The sequence below is a fragment of the Tachysurus fulvidraco genome, chromosome 10 (assembly GCF_022655615.1).
Source record: "Tachysurus fulvidraco isolate hzauxx_2018 chromosome 10, HZAU_PFXX_2.0, whole genome shotgun sequence".
NCBI lineage: Eukaryota > Metazoa > Chordata > Actinopteri > Siluriformes > Bagridae > Tachysurus > Tachysurus fulvidraco.
The window spans coordinates 9,807,213-9,821,605 of NC_062527.1; the positions used below are offsets into that span (position 1 = coordinate 9,807,213).

Genomic DNA, 14,393 nt, shown 5'->3' on the forward strand with positions numbered 1-14,393 from the left:
TTAATTTAAAAAGATTAACTTAAAATTTAAAATACTATATATCTATCCCTATCCCTAATGAGCAAGCCTGACGTGACGGCGGCAAAGAAAAACTCCCTGAGAGGATATGAGGAAGAAAACTTGAGAGGAAACAGGCTCAGAAGGGAACCCATCCTCATTTGGGTGACATTCTACATTAAATAGTGTAAACGTAAATAATGTCCTTTCTACAACAGTTTATAATAGTGCAACCCGAGAGCCCCTGAGGAACTAATGGGTCATTGTAAACTCTGAGTTCATCACAAACCTGATTCCTGTTAAAGACCAGACCATACAGCTGGCTGACACAACATTGGTTCAAAAGAAGGCATGACAGTCTTATTAACATGCACACAGCAGCTTCCAACAAAACGAGGCTTTCTTTGTAAACAACCTGTAAAAACCAAGCATAAGTTTTCTCAGCACCTTAAACTTAACCATATAGTTATTTAATGGCTGAAACCATGCACATCATTTGTTAAATGAGTCAGCATTTTTTTTTCTCCCTGAAAACTGGAGGATTATAACTCTGTTCACTAGTGCTACTGGCACACACTCAGTTAGGGGGTTGAGTGAGAGAGGAGGAGGGTAATCCTTTCCCCTATTATGAACAGGAAGGCAGCTGATACCAGCACAGCTGCCAGTATGATCAGCAATGGAATATCTCAACAACCATCATCCAACAAAAATCGACACAGAGACGAGAAGGAGCAACACAGGTATGTACAGTTACTGTTGATTATTTCTAAACAATGTTATGGTTTAAAATCCCTTTATAAGCACTGGCAGATACACTGCCATGCAAATATTGACTACAGTAATTATTGCAGTTTAAAATATATAATTCCATCATTACATAATTATATGATGAATAAATGATTGCATAATTGTTTTAAAGGAAAATAAAGTTTTTGGTTGCAAACCAGTTTTTAAACTACAATAAACTGTGCATGCAATTGTGAGTAAATCTTGTTACAGTATTTGTCACAGTGTTAGTGCACTTGTTTGCAGAACTAATTAAGTATTTTTGCTTGCTTGTGATCCCACATGGGTAGCCTATAGATCCCCAGTACATTACACTTGTCCTGTAGAAATTCTCTTCAACCGCTGTGACCATTTACATATGCAGCCTTCTCTTCTACTTTTTTGTTAGGAAAGTAGATAAATGAAGAAGTGGATTTTCTTAACACTGGCATTGATAATCAGCTAATAAACAAGCATGCTCCATTTGATACTTAAGGAAACCTCCCATGAAGGTCCAGTATGAAAGGACATAGAACATACTTTGAATCAAAACGAGTAAGGAAAATCATTAGTGCCAGACTCGGTGGTCCTCCATAAAAGAGAAAGCAACAAGACAAAACTTTTCTGGAAGGAGTCTAATTTAGAACCGGTTCAATATTTCTTTATGGGAAAAGCTGTTTTATACCACACATAAAGGTCAAATGTAAAATATGTTGTGTACTCTGCATGCTAACAAAGCTGCAAGGACTTTGGCTCTCCATAAAGCCTGACATTGTGTGACTGTACAATGCTGAGTTGATGCCATGTGATGTTCCAGTGCCCCATCATACTATTTGCTCTCACAGGTTAGTGTCCTCTCTGTTTTTCAGCTCAGAGCAATCACCTCTGGTGCTCATGACAGACTCCAAAGGAAAGGGAGAAGAACAGGCTACACGTAATGAAGCAATCCAAGAAAACACCTGGGGTTGGTGCAGCCATTATGGGTTATGCTGCTTTTATATGCTGGGTTATATGAGTTATATGCTACTTTTGATGATGTGTTTTATTTGTCATAAAAGTAAACTCTTTTATGACAAAAAAAAAGACATCTTAGCAAAATATCTTGAATCTAGTCAAATTTAGTTACAATTTACCAAATATAAAATTATTAAGCCTATTTCTAGACATATTTTACTACTTTTAAGCTTTAAATCGTATTTCTATTGGCATTCCAAGTTCTATTAACAGATTATTATGCTAATTTTAAGCATGATTTTCTATGAAGAAGCAAAATTAGTTGCTAATAGAATAAAAAGCTTTAAAGGGAGGGGGTAAACAAAGCTTAAAAATAATATAAAATAAAATAGACTTAAAATAGGCTTTATAAAATTATATCTGGTTTATTGTAATCTCTTATTAAGTAGTTATACTGCATAAAATATATCACTTGCTGCCAATTTGATGTCAATGATTTCATTTTTTGTGGTATTTTAAAAAAAAACAAATTTTTTATTTAGTGAACAATATAACATAAATAAGTTTATTGTTTATTGATTTTAGCAGGGGAAATTCTGGCTCCAGCCCAGTGCCTTTGGACCACAGAGGCAAGTGGATCAGTGCAACTGAGAATAGATGACCTCTGTCCACAGGAGCCAATCACAGTGCATCAAATGTTTATGACCTCCGTTCAGAAATATGGCAATTTGTTTGCCCTGGCAACGAAAAGAAAAGGCAAATGGGAAAAAATTACATTCTCTGAATACTACCAGTGCTGTCGCATAGCTGCTAAGAGTTTTCTGAAGGTGAGCCACATGATACAATTTTAATTACACATTGCTATTTTGTGAAAGTTGTGTGTTTTTAGTAACATCAATGACTAGGTGAATTTTGGATCAAGCTGATAATACAATAGTATGTTTATTTCATGTATTCTTTGGGCTAGTTGGGGCTAGAACGTTTCCACACGGTGGCCATTTTGGGATTCAATTCAGCAGAGTGGTTCTTTTCTGCCGTAGGAGCCGTCTTTGCAGGGTGAGACACAAATGCTCCTAAAAATGACTTAATAATTATGCATGTATTTATTTTATGATGGTGTGTAATTCCATCAGGGGTATAATGACAGGGATCTATACCACAAATTCTCCCGAAGCCTGCCATTACGTGGCCCATGATTCAAGAGCAAACATTATTGTAGTGGAAAATCAAAAGCAGCTGGATAAAATCTTGCAGGTAATAATACTATTCTTTATGCATTCTAGGCCCGTATAAGGCTTTTACACTAATTTCTAATATTGTTCACAGATAAAAGATAAACTGCCACATTTGAAAGCCATTGTCCAATATTACGGACCCATGTTGGAAAAAATGGCCAATCTGTATTCGGTAAATGAATGAATAAATCTTTCATATGTGTATATGGTGATCATACTTGAAATTAATTCTGAGAATGTTTTTGCCAGTGGGAGGAGTTCATGAGTCTGGGTGTGGAAATTCCAGACAAAACCCTTGATGACATCATCAATAGTCAGAAAGCGAACCAATGTTGTGTCCTTATCTACACCTCAGGGACCACAGGCATGCCGAAAGGAGTGATGCTTAGCCATGACAATGTAGGTGTCCTTGAATTACTAAGACTTCACTCAAAAGAGTAACCAGTATTACAAATATCACAATTATGGATGGCTTGTGCTTCCTCCATATTTATATTAATAATATGACTTGATTATTATAACGATTGTATATTATTTGTCTAGCACAGATATAAACTATGCATCTGTTTCATAGTGACTACAGTGCAGGTATATTTGTTTCCACATACATACATTTTCTCATAAACTCGCATTTCTGATGTTAAAGGATAGATTGCTAATTTATTAAAAAATATGGAATAATCTGTTTACATCATAGCTAATGAAGTGGATTGATAAAAATACATTTTTAGAACTCATGGGTGTGTTATGTTGTGTTTACTAAATGCTGCTTGGGGCATTAGGTAAAGGACTAAATTTATGTGTCTGTAGAACCTTCCACCATATTTGTGGAACAGATATTTTTGTAGATTAACATTATGTTTGTTCATAACACACAACATTAGTCCCTGATTTACTATTTAGTAATATATTAATGAAAAAAATCATTTATCTACCTTGAGGAAGGACATTTTTACTGTTCTCAGTAGTGAACTGTGTAAACAGTCATACATTGGAACACTTTATGAATGTTTGGAAACATCAGAAGTGAGAATATGTAGAACCAAATTTGTAGTAAAAAATAATCTGTGATTTTCATTTTCAATTTTAAAAAAATGTATGCATTTTATTTTGTCTTTGAAGGCAACCACAGAAAATGGACAAGCTGCTCATTTGGAAGATGTTACTAAATTGGTTGGGTTATTTTTTAGGGTGTCAAGTTTGCACTTATGTTTATGCTGTAGTAAGTTAGTTTAATCTTAATTATGTGTATTCTTATAGATAAACAAGCCTTTTTTTGTGGACTTTGGTAGATTACCTGGACAGCTCACCATGTGAGTAGGGCTGGAGACATGCAGCCTGCTGAGATAAAACAGGAATCCATAGTGAGTTACCTCCCCCTCAGCCATATTGCTGCTCAGATCTATGACCTGTGGACAGGGATTCAGTGGGGCGAGTTAGTCTATTTCGCACAGCCTGATGCCTTGAAGGTACACAAAAACAGAGTGTATTATAGACATTTTTATTATGTAATACACTACTAAACATATCCTGGTTACATGCAATGTTTTGCATACTTATTGTGCCAGGTAACAAGAAAAATAACATTAGCATGACGTTTTCTGTTAAATGATGTGTTTCTATTTCAGGGCAGCTTGATTGAAACCTTAAAAGAGACCAACCCTTCATCCCATATGGGAGTCCCTCGTGTTTGGGAAAAAATAATGGAAAAAATACAAGAGGCAGTCTCACACTGTGCATACATAAAAAAGAAAATGCTGACCTGGTCCATGTCTCTTAGTTTGGCAGCTAATCAAAGGTTTATAGTGAGATGATGACTCAAACCTAGTGAGATTTTACACATCCAGTTTCTATGGTAATTACAATAAGCAATTTTTCTCTCCTTTTATGTTTTATAACAGAGATGAGGAAAAGTCCATTCTCTTCACCCTAGCAGACATGCTGGTCTTAGAAAAACTTCGTGCCGAGCTGGGATTTTCTTGTTGTGAGAAGTTCTTCTCAGGCGCAGCTCCTCTTGGAAATGATACAATCCAGTTCTTCCTTGGCCTCAATATTAGGTTGTATCAAGCTTATGGTATGAGTGAAACCAGTGGGCCTCATTTTATGTCTGGTCCAAATGTTCACAAGCAGTCAAGGTGAGTTTTATTAGGTAAACACAAATGACCCTTCCAGTATAGTCAATAGAATTTTTTAAGACTTGGCATTCAACACCATAAATGTTCACTTTTAACTTGAAGTTGTGGCAAAGTGGTTCCTGGCTGCCGATATAAACTGGTGAACATTGACACTGATGGTATTGGGGAGGTATGCTTTTGGGGTCGGAATGTCTTCATGGGTTATCTCAACATGGAGGATAAATCCAAGGAAATCTTAGATGAGGACGGCTGGCTGCATTCTGGAGACTTGGGCAAAACTGATGAAGATGATTTTCTTTACATTACCGGAAGAATAAAAGGTAAATTAGCCATAATAACTATCAAAAGGATCTTTTGTACTTTGGATATTCAACAGTTTTGTGTTATGGCCATATTTACCATGTTAGACGATGTAATGGTGCATGATTTCTATTTAGAATTAATCATAACTGCGGGGGGAGAGAATATCCCTCCAGTCCCTATAGAGGATGCTGTGAAAAAGGAGCTGCCCATCATCAGTAATGCCATGCTAATTGGTGACAAGAGGAAGTTTCTCTCAATGCTGCTCACACTTAAGGTAATAAAGAATTCTACTTTTTAAATAGTAAGTACCTGCTCACTGGAGGATCCCACTTCAGAAGAAACAGGAACATTTATTTGAAGTTAATAATTGAAGAATTCAAGTATTTGCCTCCCAAACAGTGCATCACCAATGTTGAAACCATGGAGCCCACTGAGGACCTTACCTCTGACACTGTGAAATACTTTCAACAACGTGGCATCCAGGCAACAAAAGTTTCCGATGTAATTGAGGGGAAAGACCAAGCAGTGAACCAGGTCATTCAGGAGGGCATTGACAGGGTCAACGCTAAGGCTAGCTCCAATGCCCAGCGTATTCAGAAATGGAAAATTGTAGGGAAAGACTTCTCAGTCTCTGGAGGGGAGCTGGGTGAGTACTGCCTTCAAGATGGGATTAATTTGTTTAATTCAGCAGCACAAGTAAGTAATAATTTGTCATTTATAGGTCCAACAATGAAACTGCGACGACCACTTGTCCTGAAGATATACCACAGTGAAATTGAAAATTTCTACAAAGAATAAGAAAATAACTCCAGCTAACCAGACTAAACAAGGGGTAGCATTCTACCTTAATGATCACACAGATCAGTTAGTTCATAAATTTTTTCCTCTTCTAATAGACTCAATTCATCAGAAGAGGAAAAACATATATGTGTACACTTCTCTACATCATGAATTTACATTACACCATTTGGCAGATGCCCTTATCCAGAGCGACGTACAAAAGTGCTTAAGTCCCTATCATTGAATGCATGAACTCAGGTTCACTAAGCCACAGAGCCTAAATCACTGTTCAAAGTTTTTTTTTTAAATACACACATTCAACAAACAGGGAAGAAAAGGGTTTCAAGAATCAGTAGGTCTTCAACTGTTGTTTGAAAATAGCCAGTGACTCAGCTTTCCAGACCCCAAGGGGAAGTTCATTCCACCACCTTGGTGCCAGAACAGACAACATTCATACAGGTTCACTTTTCGAAACATTATTTAAAAATAATGCTAGACAAACTGTCTTCAGCTTAGAGAAACCTCATCTTTAAGTAATAAGGTGATGTTATATATATACTATAATTATGGCAAGGAATAATGCTCTAATCAATTAGAATGTCCTTGGGTAAATTACATTGAATGAATGTTGAGGGTTATGTGCAATTTCTGGACATATCCACATGTGCTAACATAGTTGTCCTACATAGGAAACCATGTGCAGAGTAAAAATGGCTGTAAGAGGTCCATTCACATCTCAGAGTGAAAAAATCATGTGATTTGGGCAGTTTAAATCCTGATGAATCATGATGAGTTTTGTAGCTTTAGTTTTTGCATGGAAAAAATCACAATAATTTATTTTACCCTGCATATACTTCCCATTCTACATATCCCAAATAATAAAGTACAGCAAAGCTTATTTAAAATATCAGCAACTTTAATGTTTGACAGCTAACACCTGCCATTAAACCAGCATCAAAATGGTTATGCTAAAACATGAGAAACCAGAGAACATCCCTAGTTAATAAAAGGATCTTCGGTTATGGAGTTCACTTGAGAAACGAAAAAATAAAATTTACACATCTATACCGTGGACAAATTTTAACAAATCTTTGTTTTGAAGGTGAAATAAACATAAAATATACATTTTTAAGTTAAGGTTCAGTTTTGTCTCAATAGATATACACATATGTTTATAGTTTAATTGTGCGCAAATACAGATAGAATGATAAGAAGGCAATTTTTTTTGGATGCCTTTTGATAACAGGAGCCTTATCACATAACCAGTGACAAAACCGTGTGCCATGTCTCAGTCCATGTCCTGTACTCGTCGGCAAATCTCAGCTGTGAACTCTGAACACTTGGAATTTCCACCAAGATCCTTGGTCAAAACCTAGAATGATAAAATTTGGAAGTACATATTAGAGAACAAAAGGTTTTTGTTTTGCAATTAATGTTTCCAGAAAACAGATGACTTTATCTTTACATCCATTTTTTATTACAAAAATATCCCATGTCCATTTTTTAAACAGATGACGAACGTACTGTACCTTCTTGTCTCGGATGGTGTCATAGCAGGCGTGCTCGATTTTCTTGGCATAGTCATGCAGTCCCATGTGCTTCAACATCATTACGGCACTCAGGAGCAGAGCAGTAGGGTTGGCCAGGTCCTTACCAGCAATGTCTGGTGCAGTTCCATGTACCTGTGGGAGAACACATTCACATTACTGAAAATATGCACCATGTCCAAGAAAAGAAGAACGGGTGGACATAAATACTTCATCAATGACATACTTGTAGCTACTCTGAAAAACAGAAACTCACGTACCGATTCAAATATGGCAACACCATTAGCACCAATGTTCCCGCTAGGAGTCACTCCTAGACCTCCAATCAATCCGGCACAAAGATCGCTGAAATAAATCCCATATCAGAATTACTCAGTGTTCACTAGTAACCATAGCTATCTAGATTAATGAGATAATCATTTCTTCACATAGTAAATAAGAATATTTGACCCTACCTCAATATATCACCATACAGGTTGGGCATAACAAGCACATCAAACTGTGTGGGATCCTGCACCATCTAAAAAAGAAGAAAAACAGAGGTTGAGTGAGACACTAGAATTGAAGTCACATTTCAATAACAGTTTTAAAAAGAGCAATGAAAGATATATAAATATTAACCTATAGCCACACTGTTATACAAGAAGTGCCAGAGAGAGAAAGACAGAATTTAACCACAAAACCACTGGTGCAATTGGATGGTACAGCTCCATGCTAACAAAATTATATATATATATGGTCACAGGTACACAAACGGTCACATGGATCAGCAGTAGGTTTCTGAAAACTGCGATTAAGGATAAAGTTTTTTTCAGGCCATCCTTAAAAATATTTTGGTTTGCAGTAAAAAAAACAACAAAAAAACAAAAAAAAAAAGGGTCGGTAAGGTGGTCATATATATATATATATATATATATATATATATATATATATATATATATATAATATATATATATATATATATATATATATATATATATTTTTTTTTTCAAGTTTCAATGTAAAAAAGAAAAAAAAGTACAATTTTGGTGATGGGGATTACGTAGGTCACAAATTAGCATATCGTGACGTCACTGACTGGTTCTTCAACCCGTGCCTTCAGGCGCATCATTGCAAACCTCATTTTGATGCTTGAGACAGTTTTTCCAGAACTTCGTGCCAAGTTAAAGCGGTGTCGAGCTGTTTTAATGATTTTTTTTTAGATGCATTATGGTGCCTGAACCTGTTAATATTATTATATTGCTTTTGTATTAGTTTTTTGAAGATTAACGCAAATTTACAACCGGCAAGTCAGTCAGACTTAAAGCAAAAAAATAAAAAAAAAATAATTGAGTCGGCCCTAAATTGACAGGGTCGGTCGGGTTACGGCAAACAAGAATATTTTTAAGGACGGCCTCGCCGAGGCAGGTGAAAACTCAGAGGCCGTGTCTAAAACAGATGTTGGCACAATCAGTCACTATTTACTACTCTCAATCAAATTAAATAAATACATACATTCAGACACACTGTATCCAGGTACATTTCGGTGAATTTGACATCCTTGTAGTTCTCAGCCACCTCTCGGCACTTCCTCAGAAAAAGTCCATCAGACATGCGCCTATGGAACAGACAATAAACAAACCTAAAACAATGAAATTGAGAGATTGACAGGTAGACGTCAGCGGTTATTATTAACTATCAGGTGCCATAAGCATTTCTTATGCCCACACAGTTGTAAAAATGAACTTCCTCAGCATACATTTCAAAATGAGTTTATTCTGAAGCTCTTGACCACCAGACTCACATGATGTTGGCCTTGTGAACAGCTGTTACACTGGTTCTTTGGTTATTCCTGGCATACTCAAAGGCATATTCAGCTATACGACGGCTGGCATCTTCTGTGATCAGCTTAATGCTCTGCACAACCCCATCTACAATCTAACACAAAGCAACAGATACACATCAAGCAAACAGCTATTGGGATCACTAGCCATGCATACACTGAACCCAGATCTACATTTCTAGAAATTTCTCGACAGTGGGTCATAACTCAAAATAGAACATGAACTGGAAAGCAGAGATGAGAACTGTGACTCGACACAAATGTATAACACCCATTACACTAGAACTGTGTAGAAAACTGTTCGAGAACATTAGCACAAGTTTAGAGAGTTGTGCCAAATGAAGAGGTTAACAAAACAGCTGGTAAATGCTTGATGAAGTGTGAACTGTGACTAGAAAGAGTTCCATGTTTTGTTAACCTCTTCATGTGTAGAGAAAAAAAAGTAGGCAAAAATTACAGTAAAAAGGGTGCTGTTTTGATGTTACAAACTACAGATATTTGGGAAAAGATCTTTATTTCCCATAAAGCAAACAGGAAAAAAGAACAGAGAAAAAACAGTAGCCAAAAAAAAAATAAAAATAAACAAAATAAACATTTCAATAAAAGTAAGTCAAATAATAAAATTTGTAAGAAAAAATAATCTAATAAAAATGTGTGTGTGTGGGGGTCTTATTTTCTGCTGGGTTAATATTCTCATTGCTGCATTTTGCTCAGGTTGGAGTTTATTGTACATTTGATACAAGAGATTATAAAGGAATGGACAATGTCTAATTCAAAAGTCTGAAATCTGTGAGGTAAATCTTTAAAGCAATTTACAATTACATACCACATGTTCAATTCCACTGTACTCTCCCTCAGTATTTTCTCTGATAGTAACGAGGTCAACATCTGTGTAAGGAGTCTTATAACCTTCAATGGACACACAGGGACGCACGTTTGCATACAGGTCAAACGTCTTTCTAAGCAGCAAGTTCATGGAAGGATGGCCGGCAGCAATTGGGGTCTTCAGAGGTCCTAAACATCAGCAACCATACTATGATCAAGATCACATAAACATGGTTACAAATTTAGATGTGTTCGTTAACGTGTGTAAATGTACCCTTAAGTCCGATTTTGCTTCTGTCCATTGACTCTTTGGCTTCAGGAGGGATCATCCATTTCCCTCCGGGTCCTTTGATAGCCGTCACATTCTTCTCCTCCCACTGAATGGGAACCTGGCAGGTTTAAAAAATAAAATATGTAGTTTTACTACATCGCTTGACATTCCGAAAATTGGCTTGATAGATAGATTTTACACATAATGCTGTAATGTTCTAGGTAAATGTAGTGACAGGCAAAGTTCCATTAGTGGTAGAACAGGAGGAAGAATGACGTATTTCTGTAATATTTTGTTTAAATCTTACTTTAGCTGCTTCAAATATCTTTGCAACAGCCGTGGAGATCTCAGGACCAATACCATCTCCTGGAATTAGTGTTACAGTTTGCAGCTGAAAAACAATTTGAAAAACAGGTTAATATTAAACAAATTACTTCAAATGTTTTAAGCATCAAAGCTTAAGACTAGGACTAAAAATCTGAAGCATGCATAAAGTCTAACTGCAAAAAACCCTATCATGTTTGTGTGGACTGACAGGTTACATGCTAAAAACGGAAATGATAAAACGTATTGACATCAATGCAGTATAGAACTAGATCATTAAAAAAAATTTTTTTTAAGGTTTTGGAATTCACAGCTGGTTCATCCAGATAAAGCTGACACAATGGAAAAAGTAAGTGCTTTAACACTTTTGCCTTTGTTAAGCTGCCCTTTTCTGCTAGAAGAATTAGTTTCACATTTGGCCTGACACTTCGTTAGCTGAAAAGGCATAATGGGTTAAAATTCAAAAAAGCTATGGCCGCATCGTAAATGTTGGCACCTAGCTAATTTAATGACCCATCACTAGTTTGGTAAACCTGATAAAACCGTTTCCATACAAAGTTATGATCATAAATTATGGAACATTTTACACAGTCTGTGTGATTTCCAACAAGCTACACAAGATACTCAGAACAAACTGCTTGAGTTTGGTGGCAACTGCAATAATGTCTGTTACCTCAAAAACACCTTCTTGAGATTTCATTACATATCTTAGCAAAGCGAATATAACAGTGCTGTTAAGGGATAATGAGATTCAAGAAATAATCCAAAACATTTATACTTACTCCTCTGGAAAAAGGTCTGGGCTGTGTTTGGCTTGTTAGTACACCCAAGACACGGGACACCTAAGGAAAACAAACATTGGCACAAAAACAAGACTCAGTACATCATTCAAGCCAAAAGCTTCAAAGGAAAGTCCCACATGGACATGATTACTGTTTATATGACTGAAATTGAGTGATGATAAACGTATTAGAGATCTATAAGCCACGTGCATGTTTTGTAATGCACAGTGGATGTGTTTAGACAGGCTAAGGGTTGTGCATGTCTGGATAAGCCAGTGACTGTTTATCTGTAGTTGCAAGAACAAGCAAGTGATTTCACAGTTTGACTATTTACCCTCCCAACAAACACCTCTCAGCCAATTAGTGTCAGACTTTTCGCTAGAAATTCTGGTTAATTATGTTTAAAATGATTAATTATGTTTAATAATTATTATTTGTGTTATGTTTATTATTAATTATTATTAATAATTATAATTATGTTTATGATTTAAAAAAAGACAGAATTTACTTATGGGATTGAGATAAGTACAAAATCTCTGGAGTACAGACATTTTTAAAAATGTTAACTTTCAGATATGGTGTTTTTTATTTATTTATTTTTTAAATGTTAGGGTTTAAGAATTGTTTTTTTTTTAAAAAAATATATTTAACACGTGAAAGAAAAATGATAGTTTAATCCATGTTAAAATAGATTTAAAAAAAAAAGGAACCTCAGGAAAACATACTGGTTAATAGAAAATTAGCAAAGAAAATTAAGTTACAATAAAAAAAACTCTTCAGCTGGATGTTTTATGATCTTATCCAACTTTAGTTTCAAGTGCATCCATCCAGATGAAGTTGCCCCTGACCAGCTAATGTCGATGAGATACAGACATATGAAGCGAACTAACGCTAATGCTCTTACTTTCCTGTGCTTTTCTCTGCCCACTGATCCACTCACTGCACATCTCCAGTACTTTACAAACCTACAAGAAGCAAACCAGACTCTCCTGTATGATACACCGAACAAAACAGTTCTCAGGAAATCTGAAACTCAAAGCACAAGCACTAGCTAGCGCGTATTAGCCGAGAGCCTACATGCCTTAGCATCTTTGCTAATGCTGCCGTTATTTAAATGATGGCTAACTTTCAGCTAGCCGCTAAGACCAACAAGGCTGAAAACATAAAAACATTTCTCTACTTAAGACAATTTGCTACTTCGCCACAGGTTAATGTCTACTAGATCAGATCTTAGTAAAATTATCTTAATCGAGGACGATAAAAATAATCAACTGTTAAACACTGTAATCAGTGTCATAGAGATGAAGGGCACGCGCACACTGGGCCTCTGAACTGGCATCCCAAAGATATGAAAATCAGTCGTCTGTCACATCTCTATTAATTTTTTCCCATTAAAAGAACAAAAACAAAGTTGTATTGTTAGCCACTGGTTTTCCAACACTTATTGACACTACCTCGGTGCTATATAATGCACGTCTTACCGTTGACCTCCATGCATTTCCAGCCATCTTCCTCAAGCAGCTACAAGCGCCTGAGTGTGTTCACTGCAGTAAACCTGCTCAGCTCATCCTCAGCTGTGTGTAGTGAGAGATTTACGGGTTGCCATATCATGTTTATATAAAGACCTTAACATCTTATTTGCATTGTAGAGTAATAGTTACACCCATGTAACAACAACAATATTAATAATAATATAATTTTCATATTCATCACTTTTAAAAGATTATCAGATAGGATTTTTCTTTTCCTCACATAAATCACGACGGGTTAGTTGTCAAAAATCAAATGTTTTTCCTTAACAGTCAAAAAGTAAAGACCCTCCAAGATATGCATTTTAAAACACAAATTCTGGTTTTAGTTTTGCATTCTAAAAGTATGGGTTTTCATCAACCTGGCAACCAATAAGCTGAGAGGTGGACAAATAGCCCCCCTGTTGGACTGGAGGTCAACATGCACTATAATGATGTCAGGCAATTTACCCACAATGTCGGGCCGCTTGCCATCATAAATTTGCATGCCATCGTAAATTTGCGTGCCATCGTAAATGCCCACATCTTAATATGTAGATTAGATTAGATTAAACTGTATTGTCATTGTGCAAAGTACAGGTACAAAGCCAACAAAATGCAAAATAAAGTTAGTATTCTTTACAATGAATTATATATATATATATATATATATATATATACATATATATATATATATATATATATACATATATATATATATAAAATTCATTGTAAAGAATAAAGTTAATAAAGTTAGTATTCTTTACAATGAATTTTATATATATATATATATATATATATATATATATATATATATATATATATATACATATATATATATATAAAATTCATTGTAAAGAATACTAACTTTATTTTGCATTTTGTTGGCTTTGTCCATGATTAGAGTGACAGGTGTCTTTTCCTATGCAGACAGCATTTCTTTTAAATGCTTTCTATGGTGGAAAGCTGGGAACCAATGATTTGTTGGGAAGTATTCATCACTTGCTGACGGGATTTTCGGTCTGTTCCAGTGCAGTTGCGATACCAGACTGGGATGCAGTTTGAGATGTACTCTAAATGGTAGAGCGGAAGAGGTTCACCACATTTTAGTGGAGCACAGATGGGCCTTTTTCAGAATCCTCAGA

General features: G+C 35.7%; 2 protein-coding genes across 4 annotated transcripts; one reads left to right on the forward strand and one right to left on the reverse strand.

Moving 5' to 3' along the window:
• Window positions 1–562: 562 nt before the first annotated feature.
• On the forward strand, window positions 563–7,301 carry acsbg1 (acyl-CoA synthetase bubblegum family member 1). 2 transcript variants are annotated; one of them, XM_027173435.2, is made up of 14 exons: window positions 563–737; window positions 1,632–1,726; window positions 2,302–2,543; window positions 2,684–2,772; window positions 2,850–2,970; window positions 3,043–3,123; window positions 3,201–3,350; window positions 4,244–4,420; window positions 4,580–4,749; window positions 4,853–5,086; window positions 5,189–5,406; window positions 5,524–5,663; window positions 5,789–6,035; window positions 6,111–7,301. In XM_027173435.2, exons 1-14 carry the CDS (start codon window positions 625–627, stop codon window positions 6,185–6,187), a joined length of 2,154 nt encoding a protein of 717 aa, XP_027029236.1. In that variant the 5' UTR covers window positions 563–624; the 3' UTR covers window positions 6,188–7,301. The 2 variants fall into 2 exon arrangements, with proteins under 2 accessions (XP_027029236.1, XP_027029237.1); XM_027173436.2 differs by having other exon boundaries at window positions 2,305–2,543.
• Window positions 7,065–13,320, reverse strand: idh3a (isocitrate dehydrogenase (NAD(+)) 3 catalytic subunit alpha). 2 transcript variants are annotated; one of them, XM_027173438.2, is made up of 11 exons: window positions 13,222–13,320; window positions 11,741–11,800; window positions 10,942–11,025; window positions 10,638–10,752; window positions 10,365–10,552; window positions 9,500–9,633; window positions 9,211–9,313; window positions 8,172–8,236; window positions 7,977–8,061; window positions 7,699–7,851; window positions 7,065–7,541 (listed from the first exon to the last, which is right to left on the reverse strand). In XM_027173438.2, exons 1-11 carry the CDS (start codon window positions 13,246–13,248, stop codon window positions 7,458–7,460), a joined length of 1,098 nt encoding a protein of 365 aa, XP_027029239.1. In that variant the 5' UTR covers window positions 13,249–13,320; the 3' UTR covers window positions 7,065–7,457. The 2 variants fall into 2 exon arrangements, with proteins under 2 accessions (XP_027029239.1, XP_027029238.1); XM_027173437.2 differs by lacking the exon at window positions 13,222–13,320 and adding an exon at window positions 12,649–12,702.
• Window positions 13,321–14,393: the final 1,073 nt, after the last annotated feature.